The 13,043-nt window shown below is 46.7% G+C and overlaps 4 protein-coding genes across 4 annotated transcripts; 2 read left to right on the top strand and 2 right to left on the bottom strand.

Moving 5' to 3' along the window:
- Positions 1-3,971: 3,971 nt before the first annotated feature.
- On the bottom strand, positions 3,972-7,041 carry SERLADRAFT_473776 (uncharacterized protein; the record flags this gene model as incomplete). Its single annotated transcript, XM_007321145.1, has 10 exons — positions 3,972-4,479; positions 4,543-5,028; positions 5,094-5,309; positions 5,360-5,848; positions 5,903-6,245; positions 6,298-6,377; positions 6,435-6,747; positions 6,806-6,846; positions 6,911-6,942; positions 7,001-7,041. The coding sequence occupies 9 exons, from the start codon at positions 6,926-6,928 to the stop codon at positions 4,153-4,155; spliced, it is 2,313 nt and encodes a 770-aa protein (XP_007321207.1).
- A 220-nt stretch (positions 7,042-7,261) lies between these two features.
- ATP4 (subunit B of the stator stalk of mitochondrial F1F0 ATP synthase, ATP4) lies at positions 7,262-8,501 on the bottom strand (the record flags this gene model as incomplete). The annotated part of the gene is made up of 6 exons (XM_007321144.1): positions 7,262-7,477; positions 7,535-7,757; positions 7,815-7,985; positions 8,053-8,266; positions 8,326-8,368; positions 8,435-8,501. 6 exons carry the CDS (start codon positions 8,472-8,474, stop codon positions 7,452-7,454), a joined length of 717 nt encoding a protein of 238 aa, XP_007321206.1.
- A 615-nt stretch (positions 8,502-9,116) lies between these two features.
- Positions 9,117-10,196, top strand: SERLADRAFT_473769 (uncharacterized protein; the record flags this gene model as incomplete). The annotated part of the gene is made up of 3 exons (XM_007321143.1): positions 9,117-9,576; positions 9,637-9,926; positions 9,981-10,196. Coding segments are annotated over 2 exons (372 nt in total), but the record flags the coding sequence as incomplete, so codon positions are not given.
- Positions 10,197-11,293: 1,097 nt separating this feature from the next.
- SERLADRAFT_417034 (uncharacterized protein) lies at positions 11,294-12,363 on the top strand (the record flags this gene model as incomplete). Its single annotated transcript, XM_007321142.1, has 4 exons — positions 11,294-11,388; positions 11,445-11,739; positions 11,800-11,886; positions 12,090-12,363. The coding sequence occupies 4 exons, from the start codon at positions 11,294-11,296 to the stop codon at positions 12,153-12,155; spliced, it is 543 nt and encodes a 180-aa protein (XP_007321204.1).
- Between the last annotated feature and the right edge of the window lie 680 nt (positions 12,364-13,043).

Genomic DNA, 13,043 nt, shown 5'->3' with positions numbered 1-13,043 from the left:
CGAGGCTCAAGCAGGAAGTGATAGACCTCAGTTACCTGCGCCGACGCATGGACCAGCTGGCGTATGACACTTGGCTGCGGTAAAATACGACGAGTTTCAGGTTATAAAGAAGCGTGAGTAGCCTAGGAGGTGAGTGCGACGTGGGTTCCTGAACGTTAACTTCATAGTATATGCCATAATGAGCCGTGACACGAAGCTTTGCCCGTGCGCCAACGGCTACTAGTGACTGCTAGACTCCGCCCCTTTCATTTCCTTATTTCCTAATAAATATTGCAGTCAAACCCCGAGGACGGCTAGGCCACGACGTAAATTGCACTCATTCTAAGCTCTCTTAAGGATTCACTGAGGATATGAAGTTTCAGGATGCAGATTCGTTAGCGAAATGGTGCTTATCTAGCAGACAGTGGCCCATTTTGGATGAGGTATGCCTTGAGATTGAGTGATCGCACGCCTGCACACTTTATTATGTTCTGTTATCGGGAAGCGTACCGAATGAAGTACTAGTATTGATACCGTTTTATTATGTTGGCAATCCGCTTCCCTGTTACAATTTTGTAACACGAGGCGCTTGTTAATTCTTATAAGGCCGACATAGACGGGCTCAAATGCGCCTCCTACTTTTTCGTTTTTTCTTTCCTATACCTTCCCGCCATGGAGGCACTCAAAAGCATGCTTTCCCCCCTGGGAATGAACACCAACGCTATACAAGACACACTCGTACGCTCTCTCTCTCTGCATCTCATGGTCTCGTCAACTGACGCTACGTATACGCGTAGAAACTCGTTGTCATCGGTGGAACAGTCGAAACAGCCAGAAGAGCATCCGTTTCCGCCTGGAATGGCTTCGTGGACTGTGAGATGCTTGCTCTGAATGGTGGTACGGTATTAACCAAAATATTATAGCGTTCTTCTTGACTGCACATTTCAGCCAAGAAGATTACCCATATGACTGGTAAATATACTCTCGGCCTATCTTCAGAATAACAGAATAACTCTGAACCTCATCTGCGTTCTCAGGCTCATGCACTGGCTTTCCAAGGTTTGTGTAGCCCATTTTGACATTGGGAGCAATGTGGCTTACATAGTAATGGACAGCAACCTGCATGGGGCCGCAGTCGCGAGTTTGAGATAACGACACGGACTGTGGGCCGTAGCGGCATAACACAGACAACGACAGGCGACCTGGAAGAAGAGGACGATGTGGAAGAGGACGATGACTCGGACGCACTTGTCCACGGCCGCAGGAAACGCAAGGTAGCGTTTATGCCCAGTTTAGGTATGTGACCGCATTACGGCATGTGTGACTGTGACTAATGATGTGACGTAGACACTACTCACACAATATATTACCGTGGTCATTGGCTTCGGGTACGTTTACACAGTTTGCCTTCATGTCCTCGGACTCTAACATCTCTGTAGATAACCCGGACAAAACGTTACCCTGATTACGGGCACGGTGCCGCTCTCAAGATCAGGTAACAAACACATCTCATCACCCATAGACTGGTATTGATACGATGTTTCAGCGTGGTAGCGCGCAATAACGACATTCTCAAAAAACTTGTTCTGGAAGCTAAACGCGAGTATGAAAAGGATGCCGAGCATCGCGTACATATCTTCATGGCTGACACGTAAGTTACTAGACTGCATCAAACCTTTCTTCAGCCGTACTAAGTTCGATCACAGCACTTATGGTTGTTGGCGTTGGAATGGAGCTCGGCAGAAGCGTCCTATGAGCTCAATCGTGCTCCAACCCGGCGTTAAGGATATGCTGCTGGCTGATTGCAAGGACTTCCTCTGCTCGGAGGATTGGTAAGGTTTTCAAATTACTCTTTTTCTTCCACGATGCTGACTACACTTTGTAAGGTATGCTGAAAGAGGTTCGTACGCGCTACGCATTGCTGCGTTCTTTGCTAACTAGGAACAGGCATCCCCTTCCGTCGTGGATATCTCCTGCATGGTGTACCTGGAAGGTCTGTCATATTATTAGCCTATCTACGCGATAAACTCACAGTCTTTATGATAGCGGCAAGACGTCACTCATACATTCACTTGCCGGTGAACTTGGTCTTGACATCTATGTCGTCAGTTTGTCATCAAAGGGGTAAGGCCAAATATAACTGCAATTGGACGACTTTTACTAAGAAACTGACTCAGCATGAGCGATAATACATTAACAACGTTGATGGGTCATGTACCATCTAGGTGAGTCCGTGTACTACGATTCGAGGCCAACGTTAAACCTATCTCTACTCTGAAAAGGTGTATACTACTTCTTGAAGATCTAGATGCTGCTTTCACGCGTTCCGTCAGCCGTGATTCATCGTCAACAGGTGCCCCAACTGCGGCCAGTTCAACCACAAATCCAGCTGAGACCAATGATGGTTCGACTTTGAGTTTGAGCGGACTTTTGAACAGCCTCGATGGTGTCGCTGCGGCGGAAGGCCGGTGCGTCAACGATGAGACTTTTGTTGTTCCTTCCGCCTGACTGACTGACTTGTCTTATCTTTCTCACTGTCAGCTTACTTTTCGCCACAACCAACCATATCGAGCGACTTGATCCTGCATTGAGTAGGCCGGGTCGCATGGACGTATGGGTCAACTTCACGCACGCCACCAAGTGGCAGGCCGAGGGAATATTCAAGTGTTTTTTCCCATCTAAACCTTCGGCCCCCGCCACTCCATTACCGTCGGTGTCTGTCCAGAAAGAAGGCAAGGATGTAGATGCTTCCCAGAAGAATTTGCCTCTGCCCAAACGCAAAACGCCCACTCATGCTATTCCTTTGTTGACAGAAGAGGAAATATCTGCTCTCGCCAAGAGATTTGCAGAGGCGATTCCGGAGAATGAGCTCAGTGTGAGTGGTCTCCCTCATTCTGCATGACGATCCGTTTAAAGTATGTACCATAGGTCGCCAGCTTACAAGGCTACTTACTTAAAAATAAGACCCGTCCACGCGAGTGTGTCGAAGAGGTAGATGAATGGTATATTTCAATTTTACCCTCACGATTTGCATCATCTTCTATCTCATTTGCTATAGGATAATCCAGGAGCGTGAAACACGCGAGAAGCTCAAGAAAGAGAAGGCTGAGGTGCGTTCGCCTTCTTTCGTGCATGATTCATTACATTGACCTATCGCGAACTAGCGCGAAGCCAAGGAAAAGAAAGAGGTATGTGCCGATGGCTCTTGTTCCACATATCGAGTCTAATTTTATGCCTAGGCCGAAGAGAGGGAACGCAAAGAGGTAGTTCGTCTGATGTTTTTTTTTTGGATCAATTACTAATAGCCTATTGCAGAGGGAGGAAAAGGCCGCCAAAGAGGTAAACAACTGAATCTAATCAGAGCTAATTGAACAGCTGATTCTTACCATTTCGATCTAAAGCAAGAAGAAAAGGAAGCTAAAGAAGTGAGATTATCGCGTTCGTACCTGATTTCCCATTCATCAACTGCTTTCTTTAGAGGGCCGATAGGAAGGAAGCCCGAGCGAAAGCTAAGAAAGCCCTACGTACCGAGACAGCCCTGAAGCTTGATGTTTCCAGTAACAGTTCCAGTGGAGCAAACACGCCAGTACTCCCAGAAGGAGTACAGGCATCCTTAAGTGAATCATCATCTAATTCCGAGTCTGACAGTAGCGGGGGTATCGAAGCCGATACAGAAGAAAGCGTTACATCGGAGGAGGAAAACGACAAATCAGCTGACGAGAACGTTGTTCGTGAAGGCGCCGCTAAGGAGGCCGTGAAGGAGAAATGGGTGTCTGTCAAGGGTCAGACGGCTCAAGATTCTTAAAGGGTTGGTGTTATTGCTCTCTTGTTAGGACTCTTCACGTTTTGTTTCCAAGTTCTCCGGGGTTTCGTCACTGTCTCGTGCAATTGGTTATCGATTATCCCTGTCCCTGTTGTTCCGACATGGTGTTTTTGTTCGTACGTACTAGATCAATTGCCGTATCCCGGCTTTATTTGGTTTTGACTTCATTGGCAGTGGTCTACCCTGTAAGAATGGTCTGGAATGGAAGCTCGACGAAAGGTCATTACAGGGTCATTATATTCACTATAGTGCAAACAACTAACAAAGAACAACGGGGTCGAGTTTACCTGATCCATGGCGAAGATGAGTGGAGGGAGGTGTATGTATTATCTAGATAGAATGTGTATTCTCTATGTGGATTTGAGGCTGACCTCGGAAAGAACTTTGAATGCCTCCTTGTATGCATCTAACAAAGCCTTGACCCTCGTACGCTCTGCAACTAGTGCCTCATCCTCGTTAAGCAGGTCTGGAAACAAATCAGGTTTATATAGCGATGCCACCAATCGGTTTTGCACCTGTTGCGACGTGTGGTTCACCAAGAAATGCATGATTGCTTTGGGGATGAGGTCTTGGATGCTTTGTCGCACAATCGAGAAATAAGATGCGATGAGAGACCGGATCAGAGACGTTTCCATTTCTTCTCGCATTGTCAACTGCGGCCCTCCTTCAGACGAAATCTGACAGTTCATCATCATCATTAGTTGCGAGCATGCCGTATCATGTGTTCACAATGAACTCACGGCTTCTATGTGTTTACCGAGGCTCTTCATGTCGTAGGCCGCGTTGTTTCCATTCAAGCTTCTCTTACCGGCCATCAATCCCGTGGGGGCAGACGCTTCGGCACTGGACATATCTCGTCCTATAGGCGCCGGCGGTTGCTGCGACCTGTCCATGCTGGAACCCGCGACAGGCCCAGGTCCATTTTGGCCAAAGAAGTAATTCAAGAATGTTTCCTTTGCTGTATGTGGGGACGAGCCGGGTGCACCCAGCTGCTGCTGAGTGTGACCGGAAGAGTAACGAGCAGCTTGTGCAATGTGTTGCCTCGATGACTGTTTTCCCAGCGTACTCGCATGTGTGGCATTCGGCCTCGAACGATCATGAACGGTGGAAGACACCGATCGCCCGTCACGAGCGGGGATACCATTTACTGCAGAGCTATCTTCATTTGAGGACTCTTCCTCATCTTCATGCGCTGAACCTCCATTGACGGATTCTGCACTAATGGGCTAATTGGGCGATTATTTTAAAAAATACTCAATGACTGGTAGAAGCCTGGGGAATTGGTACTTACTCGCGATGGAGCAATTGCTTTGGGAGGCGGAGAATTCGCAGCCTGAGCCGCAGCCGCGGAGCTCGATATGAAAGCGGGATGATTGGTGTTGATATAGGCTGCTTGAATCTCAATTAAGCTCTGTGCATACTCCGAAGTCGGACCAAGGCGTTCGCGCAGCAACTCTGACACTACCTCAATGAGTTGAGCATGTAGTCGAGGGAATCGCTCCAGTTCCTGACCACAGCGTTACAAATGGAGATGACTGTATAGAAGTAGCCACTTACCATGCTAGTGCAATTATGGCATATCTTCACCAGCTCTTCGTATACCAATTCTACACACCGTAGACTGGGCGCCTCTAGTAGCTTGATCTGTGGCTTTACAAGGAGGTCAAATGCAGCTTCAGGTACAAACAGACTGGGCCGCGGGCCTGTTGAGTTTCTGATGGCAGTCCGGATGTCTTGATTTTCGAGATTCTGTGTAGAGTCAATCGAGGCCAAGGCATGCCCAAATATGTCATTGAAAATGTAATAGATGCGTGCACCTCCCGACAGTTCTTTCGTCGAGATGTCAACTTTCGTACCCTCTATCGAAGAAACAAAGTCGCGAGCGAATTGAGTCATCAGCCGCAGTATCAGAGCCCCTTGTTGGTTTTTGTCTCCGAACACCGCCGCATCGCCGAAGGAGTTCAGCTCTTGCTGTGTTTGCCCCATCAGCGTGTTTAATCGTGCTTTCATATCCGGGAGCTTATCACGTATGTGGTTCATCAACACCTAGGGAAGGCGTTTTAGCTCATAAAAGTTGAATTCAACGCAATTTTCTTTTACCTGATTGAGAGTCCGCGCAAGATACTTTGTACCGTTCTTGTGTGCAATGTTCCTGTAAACAGGATGGTTGCGGAAGAACTCTGTCTCCGACTCCAAGGCATCTCCCATACTCTTTTCGGCATTGATATCCTGCTGACTCCGGTTCACAACACCTATGAATCCTAATTTGAGGGGGTACACACGCCCCGTCAAGATATCCAGTGCGTTTGTCCCTGCATCCATCAAGTCTAGCTTCGTCAGGACTCCGATTGTCCGTCGTCCTTGAACATCAACTGAGCGGGCCAATTTCAGTGCGTCCGAGTTCGCCAAGTCTACATTTGCCCCTGAAACAGCCAATATCACACTGCACCTCGTCAATGACGGAAAGTGAAATGGACAGGAATCACGAAACCTACCTGTTCGGTTTCGAAATGTAGTCCAGCACGAGGCTGCGTATCTGCCGCTCGATATCGCTAGGCTGGTCACCTACTGGGATCTACAAAGATAGGAGCTGAAGAAAAGAACAAGTAACAAGGAATAACTACACACGCACTTTTGTCAAGCCTGGAAGATCAACCAAGGTCAAGTCCAACACGTCCGGGCTGTATATTTTCAAGGATATTGGCAGTCTGCTTACTCCTTTATTCTGTCCAGCTACTCGGAAAGTTTCCTGTTCGATCTCTCGACGAATTTCATCGAAGTCTGTGAATCGTTTATCAATATGTAAAAACTGGCCCCATTCCTTGTAGCTAGATTCGGAGGATGCGGCAGAGGGTTCTGGAACTGGTGTATGGATGAGCTGCAAGACTAGTGGCCGACGGGTGACGATGCCTTGCCCGCGAGGCAAAAAATCTCGTCCTACAATACTGGTTCCAGTAGATAGTAAATGGGTGGAAACACAAAAATGGAAATGACAACACGAACGTCTCGAGGACACTGGATTTGCCTGCCGATTGGCTACCGACCTAAGTACCGAGTCATTAATAGTAAATTTATGGGCTCTTGCCCTGTATTATGTTTGTTACCTACCACGACTAGCTGAGGCATGTCCAGTTCCCCACCTGGCGAAGAGATACATTCTGAGATGATAAATAAGCACCCAGTGACAATGACACTCACCAAGGTTACTGAACGTATCCTGGAGGGTATTCACCAGTTTGATGAGATCCGAGTCCATGATTGCTTAGATGATAATGATAAAGTCCAGTGGTTCAACCGTCTTCGGTGCAAGAAATCAAGCTTCAAGTTTAAGCCAAGGCGACTGTGCACAAAGCACTTTTATGCCCAAGTCTGGCGTTTCACGCGTTCCAGCTCGCGCGTCGTCACGGCCCTTTCTGTTTGCGGTTGTTGTGCATAATAGGTCCACAGATTGTTCATATGTCACGGTTGGATTAAGTTTCAATATTCAATATTCAATCCTCAACATTCAGTGAGCACATGAAATATCTTCAGGCGGGGTGTACTACATCTATCAAGTACGTAGAGCGCAAGAAACACCCCTCACAAGGCGTTCTCACTTAAAAAAGGAGATAGTGATATAATCTAAGTCCGCCATGGTCAGACGGCGACTCTAGATCGCCTTGTTTTTCACCAATTCTGAACAGTTCATGTTAGCTTAAAGTAGCACACTTGACATGCAGTGGTATCACTTACGCTCAACTTCCGCAACAGCATTAGCCAGAATTTCTTTCTGCGTCTTCTCATCTTTGATGCTACTTAGAACTTTGTCGATGACGCTTTTGGCAAGCTCCGTCTGCTCGCTTTCCTTAGCTTGCTGTTCAAACCTAACCCAGCTATCCAGAACTGCCTTGACCTCAGATGCGAGAGCAACCTTCTGCTGTTGCACGAATGCCTCAGATTCAAGCTTTGCCGTCTCCTATGAATGCGGATATCGTCATTAACGTTATACGGCCTGATCCACAAATATTCCTACCTTGGAAAGAGCAAAGAGGCCCTCGGTCAGAGATACAACGTCTTTCATCTGCTCAACGGAGTTGATGCGGTCCTTAACGGTTTGAGTATGCTCTGCACGAGAACTCTCCAGCACACCCCAAATACGTTGTATATGTCCATCCGCCCACTCCTTGTAAGGTTCTCGAATAAGCTGAATAAATAAAGTAGCTATCAGTAAATGTACACAAGTCGTCAAGTGTCAAAAACCAAGCACATGCCTTGGCAAGGAACGCGAGAAGAATAAAAGTTCCAGCGGCAACAACGGTCTCCTCGTTAAGTACGTAGAGCTCTTGCGAAATGGCCGTGGCAAGCAAACCAGTACCCAGGATGACCGTCCCGGTTTTCGTGACGAGATTCTGAGAAGAGGGCAAGTTGTTGATAATTTCGGAGGCGCGTTCGGAGGGCGGAGGATTCGAGGAGCTCATGGCACGGCTATATGATATAGGACATTATATCTTCGTCATAAGGCGAGCAGCTAAAGTGCAACTCACGCATTGACCGCACGAGTAACGGTAGGGAGGGCTCGTGGCCGGGCTAGAGGACAACAAGAGTTTGAACTATTAGCGTTAAAACATTTTTCTTGAAAGATACAAGTCATACCTGAAGCCCTCAGAGTGTTTACAACGATCCTAGACGCCATACGCGGGTGATTGAAGACAGGTGTCTGCCAGGTAAATGGAGGGATTAGAATTTATCGAGCTCCGATTCTGCCCATCCTCACCCGGCTCGGCCCTAAGGTTAGGGTTTCAGCCATCACGGTCACTTTCTTCTAGTTAGTTCTGTTTCGCATCCATATTCCTGTCATCAGTTTCGTGCCCAGAAGGATATCTCATGTTCTTGAACCTAGACTTCATTCAGAAACACCAACCCAGGCAGAGAAATAAGGCTTCGGACCCACAAACCAGAAGTGTAAACACGCCACCACCTCCTGCGCAAACAGTCTGGGATAGCACCTTCTAGCTATGTGTTTCTACTAATAGTGCGCGATAAGCGAATATGGATCTTGTCGTAGATGTTTGGTTGTTGGTGAGCAGGAGACATACACGAAAGTGTGTGCACGCTTCGTTTCATTGCACGATATTCTTCAAGTGTTGCAACGATCGTTTCTTGTACTGAAGTGAGCATGTGGGTCGTTGTTCTCCCAAGAGGTATGCATACACGCAGAAGTACAACTGGCGCCACTTGACTTTGGAGCGATCCTCAGAGTCGTAGGACAAGTCTGGTCCAGTCAACCATTCATCTCGGGCTGTTTGAAATCAACTACATGATCCCATAATGGGAATGTATATCCGCTCTCTTTGGTGAGCTCTGTCGTGGACTCATCGGTTCAGCATCAATCAAAAATCCCTCCCCTTTGCGTAATGCCATCTCACTGGTCGTCTCTCCCGCGAATCTGTGGCCATCCCGGGGCAATAACATCCCCAAACGTAGAAGAAAGTATATTTAGAAGCATGATTGCGCCCTGTACCTTGGAAAGGCGGGTTAAACGTAGCCATGTGCATGGTGCATTGTTGCGTATAAGGTGCAGCGTTTTTTCCCGTACGAAGGGCTTTCAGTGCAAAATGGAACTATGACCGGACAAATAACGTGCTCAGCTCTTGTATTGCCGCTATAGGGACTGAACACTATTCGCTGCTAGGAAATACCATGGCAGAGCAACCTGTTTCTGTTCATGTCTATAGACATGGTTGGTTACTCAGCGACAGCCGGATTGTGAAATCCGCAGATAAAACAACGATTCTGTGAGTGTAAAATTATATGTTGGGGTGTTACAGTAATCGTTGCTCATGACCAATGAGGAGACTCCAGATATTTCTTACATGGCTTTCGGACCTCATCTTACTGGGACCTTACGCTCCACGCAGGAGGGGTTAGAGGCCCTGGTGTTTGTCGAATACACAAAACGCATGGTGGAATACAATTCGACGAGGCTCTCATGCCTTTTGTTATCACCATGCTGTCTGATGGCTGGACTACAAGGTTGGAGAGGCGTCGAGGTTACTTTGACGGGACATATTGGTTCAAAGGACCTGATAACAACGAGTACCGATGGAAATGGCGTAGTTCGTGGTCCTGGAGGAATGACCTGTTGGTAAGTCTTCATCTTCAAAGTCATAGTATGGTTGATTGAGTAACAAAACTAAAGTGCGTTAATGCACACAATGACATGATTGCAGCTTATCGTGTCACCACTATGGCTATAGCTAAAGATGGGGAGCTTCGCATCTATCCGGTATGTTCTGTGCCCTGTTCTGCACTTGTCTATGGTGTTCCAGAGCGGCGATTGTGTGAGATAGTAAGGGGATTGAGAAGGACGGAGGTCCTGCCCTCTTCGATTTACTTCATTGTTGTCCACACCGAAACTATTATCAACGGTGTTAATACTTGCATGACTTGCAGTCGGACTGATTCGTCATCTTCCCCCCCCCCTTTATATAGGCCGGACAATTTATGTCTGATTTGCTTGTCGCAACTACTCTAGCAATGCGGACTCCACAGCAATGAGGTTTAGGAGTGTTGTGCACGGAGCCCCTTTCGTTCAACTTGCGGCGATATGCGGTCAATATGTTCTTACGTATTCCGTCAAGCCTCAAACATTATACGATTGTGTATAGCACGTAACATTGTCTGTCATAAGTAGTCTTTCAATTTATTTATTTTCCTGCACAGGAGCCACGTTAAGCATGCTATATTATATATTAACGTATAATGTTGGAGCATATGGAATCTTCCGAAGCACCCTCGACTAGATTTAACCATCCAAGTGTTTTCTTGGCTATCTTTCCATCTTGACTGGATTCTTTCGCAACAGAAAAAGGCTAAATCAAATCGCCATTCTACTGGCAAACCATAACTCTTACCTCAGAAACCTCCGCAGGTCCATTGAATGCGGACCCTTCGAAATTCCATGAGGAGAAAATCCACTGCTCCCAAATCATCTCTATAAGACTAATCTAACGGTCCCACAATTTACTTACCTATCGAGCTTAAAAGGAAAGTTCAGATTCCGCAATTGATATAAAACGAAAGTTTCAAGTGAGCTTCGTATTAAAAATCTTCGCTGGCACCAGCTGATATGAGATACTGCAATTAATAGCAACCGAAACACTCATGTAATCCTGCGGCAAACTCGTGCTCTGGAAAGCACATTTATATCCCAGCTTCGAAGTGGATCTTTCTGGCTGGTTGTCGTCTTCAAGAGGGCCAAAGCGCTTGAATGTTCTTTTCATTTTACCTTTCCAAGTAAAACTCTCCAGCGCCTTGCCCGGTATTGTGCTGCATCGATCTAACTATAGTATCGGCCTATGGAACCCGCACTGGATATTAAACGCCATTTTAGACAGGTTCTTACCCTCATCGACCGCAAAACAATGCTTTAATAGGCATAACTCAAAGATGTACTTTATTCTATAGTGATCGCCTGGCTTGCTTGTGCTTCTCTACTCGCAGCAGTTTCCAATGTCCGAAGAACCAACGTCTTTCCACATTTACAGGGATGGCTGGTTTTTCAGCGGCGATCGATTTGTTAAGGCCGCAGATAGGTCGACGATATTGTGAGTTCAGGACATTGTCAGAGACAAGATACTATATACTTATCGTCATATTACAGATATCATGTAAAAGGTGTTCGGACGGTCTCAAGATGGGAACTTGCCTTGTGTGCGGGAGGCAAAGATGGTCCTCCAGTTTGCCGAATACGAAAGACGTTTACAGAATTCAAGTATTCCGAATACATCTGTGATGATTCCCCAGAGACCCTTAGTGTCACAAATAAAGATGGCTGGACCACTCAGCTGGAGAGGAGGAAGGGAGCGTTTGACGAAACGCACTGGTTTCAGGGACCAGATAATAAAGAATACCGATGGATGCCAATGAAATCAGCCATTTTGCGGAGTGACCTCCAAGTATGTGTATATCCTCATGTACTCATGACTACGATGACGATGGCAAGTGGCATGCATTAGTGTGTTGACGCTCAAGATAGCATCGTGGCGAATTTTCGGGTCACGATAATGGCCGTGTCCAAGGACGGGGAACTCCGTATCTATCCTGTATGTTGCATTCGTTATCACTCTTGATTCTTTCCATGGCAGATGCTGTTGTGATGATCAGAGCGGATTATAGAATGAGACCTATTACGGCTTCATTGTACATGGCTCTGTTCTTAATCGCACGGACTAGCCAAATGCGTATCGCCCCGACAGCCCGATGGTCCTTTGTGCACATGCATACTAACCTTGTATGCCCTTCACAGCCTGGGCGATTTATGGCCGAATCACTCATTGCCACTAGCTTGGCTATACGAACTCCTGAACAGTAATGGCCTGCGAACTTCTTTTCGATGTCATGACACCTAGCCAGCGCCTTTCAGTGATTTCAGTAATCTCATCCTCGGAGTCTCCCTCTGCCTACCGGTAATATGCGGCCTACCATATTCATTCTCTTGACAAGAAGAGGCATGACTGATTGACTGCGGTCGAAGTTCGTGACCATATCTAGCTCAAATGCTCCACTGTTCTAGACAAGAAGATTGAAATGTCTAATTTGTCTCGTTATTATCAATGCTGATAGGAGAGTTCCATGAAACCAGTTCTGTTGAGTATGATTTCAGAATTTTCAGGTTAAGAAGTGGTCTAGCCGATGCCCCATGGCCGTTTCTTCACAACATTTTCCGTGGTTCAGTTATGTTGATTGTACGGACACTGGTTTGTGCCAAATTGAATAACACGCAGTGCTAGTAACTAAGTAGTACTATAGGAAGAAAAGTTCAATGGCATACGTGACAAAGATCACCTTAACATGAAGATGGCCTTGACATGTAACGGAATCCGTTGGGATATACCAGCCATTCCATTTGGTCTTCTTTGCCTTGCTATGAATCTCGTGATGCCGTGTGGGATTTAAACTCACATCAACATTGATTTTCGACGTGTGCTCGGGATACAAAACAGTCTCATGATCCTCACCTTCCTGATTGTTGTCCCAAAACCAGAGACGCGGTCAAGATTTGGGGGGAGCGTGTAGATAACAACAACCCTAGTCTCCCCTAGGCATACCATTGAGGAGGAAGACGGTCGTTCCTCCTATCAATAGAACAACCCCGACTGATAAGATAAATTTTGAGTGCAAGATGAAAAGGAGTCTACTGCACATTGGGGGACTAGATCGATAGACCGTAATTAATGGGATTGAGCTGACCTCTAATTGA

The sequence above is a fragment of the Serpula lacrymans genome, assembly GCF_000218685.1.
Source record: "Serpula lacrymans var. lacrymans S7.9 unplaced genomic scaffold SERLAscaffold_10, whole genome shotgun sequence".
NCBI classification, from domain to species: domain Eukaryota; kingdom Fungi; phylum Basidiomycota; class Agaricomycetes; order Boletales; family Serpulaceae; genus Serpula; species Serpula lacrymans.
The sequence above is the reverse complement of the archived record's forward strand: the minus strand, read 5'-3'. Positions and strand labels throughout refer to the sequence as shown.